Source organism: Toxorhynchites rutilus, chromosome 2 (assembly GCF_029784135.1).
Source record: "Toxorhynchites rutilus septentrionalis strain SRP chromosome 2, ASM2978413v1, whole genome shotgun sequence".
In the NCBI taxonomy this organism is placed as follows: Eukaryota; Metazoa; Arthropoda; class Insecta; order Diptera; family Culicidae; genus Toxorhynchites; species Toxorhynchites rutilus.
In genome coordinates, this window is record NC_073745.1 from 23,330,593 (window position 1) to 23,338,038 (window position 7,446).

Consider the following 7,446-nt stretch of genomic DNA (forward strand, 5'->3'; position numbering starts at 1 on the left):
GGATATTTTCGTCGATTCTGGCACACCGAACTGTTTTGAAGCACCCAGAACAGACAAACCTTCTTCTATAGCTTTCATAACATTCTCCATACTGGTGTCCGACCAATATTGTTCTCTTTTTCACGTATAAGTTCTAACCATCAGCAATAAAAAACCAAAAATTAACATAATGTTGCAGTTCGCCAACTTGCGACTTTTTCAATAAAAAAAATTTAGCTGAAAAAAAATTCATGATTGAAACTCGCCGGAAACAAACAGATTATGTACAATAGAGTACCTTTATCATGTATAAAATTATTTTGAAATTTTAACTTTCCTCATAAAGTGGATAATGAAATTTGAAAAAAAACGGAAAAAATAACAAAATCACGATTATGTTCACATTTTTATTTTTCACTTTTTTTTATGATAACGGGTTTCGGCAGAGTTACCGATTACAAAGTTTGGCCTTGTTATGATGCATCTTCAGTAAAAAGTAGGTGGCGCTACCTTCATTACAACGGGTTAAATTATCGATTCGCCTCCCTCTCCCCTATACAAACGTGTTCTTGAATATATCCCTGTTCCTGTTTGTGTTCTTTGTGTAAATGAAAACATTATGAAATGTAATCTAGAACGTTGAACATAGAATAACAAAGGTAATAACGAGGGCACACCGTTTATTTTCAAAGGGAATTCCCGGCGCAAAAATGTGTCCACTCCCAAAGTTCAACGACAAGTTCCATCGGTGGTACCCCATGTTAGCTTGCCTAAAATATCGAGTGCAGCGGACAAGAAAAATCAGGTTCCTCCTGGCTTCCGTGGGAATAGTTCACCTTCGAACGACCCAGCACTCGAGGGGACATCAAAAACCCCAAATGTCCATTTTTTTGCGTCCAGCTCAACTTCCCAATCGGGATTTATAAAGTTGACTGACCTTGTGGATCAAATCTTCACGTGTTTTAATGTTTCCGATTCCATCAGAACCATTGTCATCTCAATGCTTCCAGTACTAAAGACAATTTTGCAGCAATTGATGCAAACATGGCCCCTCCTTGCAATGATCATCTCTCTTGATGTCTAATTCAAATAGAGAGGTCGGAGATATCACTGTTTTACAGTGGAATTGTCGTAGTCTTATCCCTAAATTGGATACATTCAAATTTCTAATTCATAAACTCAATTGTGATGTTTTTGCTCTATCCGAAACTTGGCTTTCTTCGCGAGATGATCTCTCTTTCCACGATTTTAATATTATACGCTTGGACCGTGATGACAGATACGGAGGGGTGCTATTGGGGATCAATAAGTGCCACTCATTTTTTCGAATTGACCTTCCACCTATTGGAGGGATCGAAGCTGTTGCTTGTCATGCAAACATCAGAGGCAAAGACCTCTGTATTGTCAGCTTGTATTGACCTCCGAGAGCTACAGTTAGCCGCAAGCAACTTGTTGACATGTGCTCACTCCTTCCTGAGCCACGATTGATCTTGGGAGACTTCAACTCTCATGGAACTGCCTGGGGGGAACCGTACGATGACAATCGTTCATTGTTGATATATGACCTTTGTAACAGCTTCAATATGACCGTTTTGAACACTGGGGAAACAACACGTGTACCTAAACCTCCTGCTAACCCAAGTGCTCTTGACCTATCGCTTTGCTCGAATTCACTATCGTTAGATTGCAAGTGGAATGTAATCCAGGATCCCAACGGTAGTGACCACTTGCCAATCAAAATTTCCATCACCATTGGGTCGAATTCTTCTGAATCTATAAACATGGCATATGACCTCACAAGACATATTGACTGGAAAAAATATGCGGACGCGATTACTCTAGCCATCAATTCCAGAGATGGTTTACCTCCATTGGAGGAGTATAACTTCCTTTCTCGTTTGATCCATGACAGCGCGGTTCGCGCTCAAACGAAACCCATCCCAGGTTCCACCATTCACCGAAGGCCTCCCAATCCATGGTGGGATAGCCAATGTTCAAAGCTTTATGTAGAAAAATCGAATGCATTTAAAGCTTTTCGGAAACGAGGAACCATTGACAATTTTCAAACGTATTTAGACCTTGAAAATCAATTTAAAAACTTGATCAAAGGTAAAAAACGTGCTTATTGGCGAAATTTCGTGGGAGGTTTGTCACTAGAAACGTCAATGAAAAAATTATGGAAAGTGGCTCGAAACATGAGAAATCGCTCTTCATCGAATGAAAGCGAAGAATATTCACATCGATGGATTTTTAATTTTGCACGGAAGGTTTGTCCCGATTCCGCTCCTGTGCAAAAAATTGTTCGAGATATACCACAAGATAGGTGCGATCCTGATTCCGAGTTTTCGATGGTAGAATTCTCTCTTGCTCTCCTTTCTTGTAACAATTCGGCTCCAGGAACGGATAGAATTAAGTTCAACTTGTTGAAAAACCTCCCCGATGTGGCCAAACATCGCTTGTTGAATTTATTCAATAAGTTTCTGGAGTATAATGTTGTTCCGGATGATTGGAGACAAGTACGAGTTATAGCTATTCAGAAACCCGGAAAACCCGCGTCCGACTTCAATTCGTACCGCCCAATAGCAATGCTGTCTTGTATACGGAAATTGTTGGAGAAAATGATCTTGTTTCGCCTTGATCGATGGGTTGAAACGAATGGCCTACTCTCAGATACACAATATGGGTTCCGCAGGGGCAAGGGGACGAATGATTGTCTTGCGTTGCTTTCTTCAGAAATTCAAATGGCTTACGCCGAAAAAAAACAAATGGCTTCAGTATTCTTGGACATAAAGGGGGCCTTTGATTCAGTTTCAATAGAGGTCCTGTCAGACAAATTACACTCTCGGGGTCTGCCTCCTCTATTGAATAATATGTTATATAACTTGCTTTGTGAGAAACATTTGAACTTTTCTCACGGGGATTCGACAGTAAGTCGGGTCTCCTACATGGGACTCCCCCAGGGCTCATGTTTAAGCCCTTTTGTACAACTTCTATGTAAGCGACATCGACAATTGCCTTACACAAAATTGCAGCCTAAGACAACTTGCAGATGATGGAGTGGTGTCTGTCGTAGGATCAAACGAATCCGACCTGCAAGGACCCTTACAAGATACTTTGAACAATTTTTCAACCTGGGCCATTGGGCTAGGGATCGAATTCTCCACGGAGAAAACAGAGATGGTGGTTTTTTCTAGGAAGCATAAGGAAGCATAACCAAAGCTTCAACTTTTGGGTAAACCGATCACTCATGCTATGTCATTCAAGTATCTTGGGGTCTGGTTCGACTCCAAATGTACTTGGGGGGCCCATATTAGGTATCTCAGTAAAAAATGTCAACAAAGAATAAACTTTCTCCGTACAATTACCGGCACCTGGTGGGGAGCCCATCCCGAAGATCTTATAATGTTGTATCGAACAACTATTCTCTCAGTGATGGAGTATGGCAGTTTCTGTTTTCAATCAGCTGCCAAAACACACCTCATTAAACTCGAACGAATTCAGTATCTTTGTCTCCGTATTGCGTTGGGATGTATGCCCTCAACGCATACCATGAGTCTCGAGGTTTTGGCAGGCTTACTCCCACTAAAAGATCGCTTCAAATTATTATCTCTTCGGTTCTTCATCCGGTGTAAGGTTATGAACCCATTGGTGATCGGAAATTTTGAGCAGCTGATCGAGCTAAATTTTCACTCCGGATTCATGAGTTCATATCATGAATTCATCTCCATGCAGGTTGATCCTTCATCGTATATTCCCAACCGTGTTTGTTTCCCTGACTACATCAATTCCTCTGTGCATTTTGATCTGTCCATGAAGCAAGATATCCATGGATATTCAGATTATCAACGATCGAGGATCGCACCAACGATCTTCGATTCAAAGTATGGGGGTATCAATTGTGATAATATGTACTTTACTGATGGGTCCTCTATGAATGAGTCCACAGGATTTGGAGTGTTCAACGAAATTTTTAGCACCTCCCACAGTCTTCAGAATCCTTGCTCAGTGTATATTGCTGAATTGGCAGCGATATACTGGGCGCTGGACAGCGTCGCCTCACGACCTGTTGAACACTATTACATTGTAATGGATAGTCTTAGCTCTGTCGAAGCTATCCGTTCAGTGAGGCCACCTTACGGTTTTCCACCTTACTAACCATAGTGTTAGGAAAATTATTTATGTATAGTTTTAAAACATATATTTAAGAATTCGGCTCCTTTAAACTAATGTAACTGAGCCTGTAAAAATAAACGATTTATATATATAAAAAAAAGGTAAGGTACACTGGGGCAAGTGGAACCCCAAAAACCATTATTTCAAAAATAAAGTGTCCTATTTTTCCTGTTTTTGATTATTTTTCAAAACGAATTATACACATCACTACTGTAGCCGATTAGCTATTAATATATGGAACCGAAAAATGAATTCCTCAACTAGATTTTAAGTTTGGCCAAAAATAATCTCCAAGTCCCCAAAGTCCACTTACCCCTTGATACGGGGGTTAGTGGAAACCTGGAATTTTATGTTTACAACAAGTTAAACTCTGTTAAAAAGGTGTTTGGGAATGAATAAAACAAACTGTATTCACTTTCTTTTATTCTTTGATAATACAAAATTAATTAATCAATGCATTTAAGGAAATAAAAAAAAAATGCAATAAATATCGTTATTGCTTCGCAAGTCTTCAAAATCAGGTCAATAGATAAAAATAGCAGGTACATCGCTAACCACAGTTATGATTTCTTCGAAGCTCTCTTACGCTTTGCTTTCTGTGTCGCCTCTTTAACCGATTTGATCGTTTCCAGCTTCACAACGGCATCAGTCGATGTTATAACTTCTGCCCCAGGACAAACTTTTTTTCTCTGCGCTTTGGAAACAGGAATCTGTTTCACATGGTCAAGGAGAATCGCTTCAAAAGAATTATTTTGTGGATTATCATTTTCCATTTGGTCATTCCCTGTTGAGGAAGCAATGCAATTACAAGTTGCTGAAGCTGCATCTCTGGTGTTTGTTACTCTTGGAAGCGCCTTCTTCGATCCTTCGACGATCTCAACAGTGTTGTCATCTAACGTTTGAGCTGCTTGCTGTGATGCGATGAAACGTGCCCATGCTCTCGGTTCGTATTTGTCTTCCGGAATCACCTTATCGGAAAACGGGTATACGCCGGCCTTGCGGAACCCATTTTTAATTATTTGTGAATCAAATGATCTCCAAACTTTGGAGATAATGTTTGAAAAAGCTGATTTAGACAGCTTCGTCCCATAGTGATTCCGTTGCCACTGGATAACGCACTTGTCATAGTCTTGCTTCAATGGTTTAAACACCGCCAGGTCCATAGGCTGCAAGAGATGACTTGTGTGGGGCGGAAGTTTGAGTATCACAACATTATTCTCGATTGCTTTTTGGATGAGAGCAAGAGAAACATGTGATACATGGCCATCGTAAAGTAGGACCAATTGTCCCTCAGCGGTAGCGCTCAGAAAGGACCGTTCGAAGTAGTTGGCGAAAACATCCGTCTCCATCCAGCCGTTTTTGGTTGCAGCATAAACTATTCCAGGAAATTCATCACATTTACTAGCCATCCAGCTGTTCCATACGTTGGATCCTTTGAAAATAATAAGTGGTGGTAATTTGTCACCAGCCGCATTTCCTCCCATCAATACAGTAAAATTTTCTTTTCCTGAACCGCCCGTGACACGATGAGCAGCTCTTCCAGTTTCTCCCACAGTCTTAACCCGACTCGGATCGAGGCAGAAGCTAGTCTCATCGATGTTATATATCTGCTCTGGAGGAACGTTCGTGGTCACCTGTTTTAGGAGCTTGAAGTATTCGGTCATCACGAAAGGATCAGCTCCTCGTTTCCGTGCGACCTCAACGGCTTGGGGCTTTTTTTGCGATAGATGATGCCGGCGCTTAAAATTCCGGAAAAAATCGTCTCCCGGAACACCGCTTACAAACGGTGTTTGAAGCTTGTTAACTTTTACGTACTCTGCTATTGCCAAAATTGTCTCCTCTTTGGATAGTCCAAAGCCCCACTTATCCATTTTCTTGATACAGTCGGCGATCTGTGTTTCAACCTTCAACGGCAAAGCAGTGGGTCGGCCTCCCGTTATACTTTTAATGCCTCTCAGACCTTTCACTCGCTTGAAGAGTGTTGCATATGGGATTCGGAAGTGCTTTGCTGCCGCTTTTATCTTCATCTTGCCGTTTTTTACATCATCCATCGCATCTGTCAAGTCCTGTCCACTGTATTTAGCAGGAGAACGCTTGCGAATGTATTTGCGAACCATTCTTCCGGTGGCTGTAAAGATTAAAAACATTCAATAAGCAATGTTTACTTTCACGTATTCCACTTAACCCAATTACAAAAACATGTGGGGCAAGTGGAAACAGGCCGATTTTTATAGTAAAAAGACAATCTTTCACATTTTGTATCGGTAAACACAAAAATAAGCATTTTTCAATTACCTAGTAGTGAAATGTAACCAGTTTTCCGAACTGCCGATCGTCGAAAATGTAATTTTACTGACAGCGTAATCGACTCTGATCGCAGCTGCAGAAATGCGATTGTAAACAAAGCAATATTTGGTTGCGTCTGGTGGTTCACAACGACTAAAAAGTACGTTTAGTAGATGTTTATTGATTGTTTGGCAGATGTTGTGTGGAAACAAAGCAAAATATTTTTTGTTATTTGTTTACTTTATATTTGATCCACTTACCCCCAAATTCCACTTGCCCCAGTGTACCTTAATAACAACTCGCGCAACATCGAAAATCGTACTCATAAACTGTGCGTGTCTCTGTAATGTTGCGATTGTGTATTTCTAGGCGCTATTGATATATATTTGAAGGAAAAGGTATAAAAAACCCCAGAAAATATTTCTTCATTTTTTTCAACTTCATTCAGTTTTAATAGTAATTTAATTCAGCAACTTAATAGATTCTCGGTCTGTCAGACTATATGCGCGAGTAAAGAAAGGTTAAGGGTAAGAATCTGGACCATTGAACTGTTTTTGTGAAAAATCAACTATAAATCCATAATTATTTATTACTTACTGGCATACCCGGCAAACTTCGTCCCGCCCAAAATTTATTTTTCGTCATAAAATTCACGTTTTTTACTAAGCGAACGTTCATGGGTCCAATCGCAGAACTGTTCATTGATTGATCTTCTAATCTACCCTTTAAAATTACTTTTTACTATAAAATTCCTAGTACTTTTACCACAACTCGTCATTAGAATATCAGATTATTTTCAGTCATAATTTTCGTTCAAGATTTTTCAACCACTTGCGAATAACATGTTTCTCCGTTTCATGGAATAAATGTTTGATACAGAAAATATGATACAATAAAGACAGCCCTAAATCGGACAATTCTTTTCTCGAGTTGTGCTCTTATCAACACATTCGGCGATCCATTTTTATTTATATAATTCGAAGAAGCTATAAAAGTGAGTTTTATCAC

General features: G+C 39.9%; 1 protein-coding gene across 1 annotated transcript; it reads right to left on the reverse strand.

Annotated features, from left to right (window-relative positions):
- Nucleotides 1-4,264: 4,264 nt before the first annotated feature.
- On the reverse strand, nucleotides 4,265-6,716 carry LOC129768136 (uncharacterized). Its single transcript, XM_055769576.1, has 2 exons — nucleotides 6,448-6,716; nucleotides 4,265-6,280 (listed from the first exon to the last, which is right to left on the reverse strand). The coding sequence occupies exon 2, from the start codon at nucleotides 6,267-6,269 to the stop codon at nucleotides 4,713-4,715; it is 1,557 nt and encodes a 518-aa protein (XP_055625551.1). The 5' UTR covers nucleotides 6,270-6,280; nucleotides 6,448-6,716; the 3' UTR covers nucleotides 4,265-4,712.
- Between the last annotated feature and the right edge of the window lie 730 nt (nucleotides 6,717-7,446).

Coding starts and splice junctions, on each gene's coding strand:
- LOC129768136 (XM_055769576.1), bottom strand. CDS start 6,269: ATGGTTCGCAAATACATTCGCAAGCGTTCTCCTGCTAAATACAGTGGA.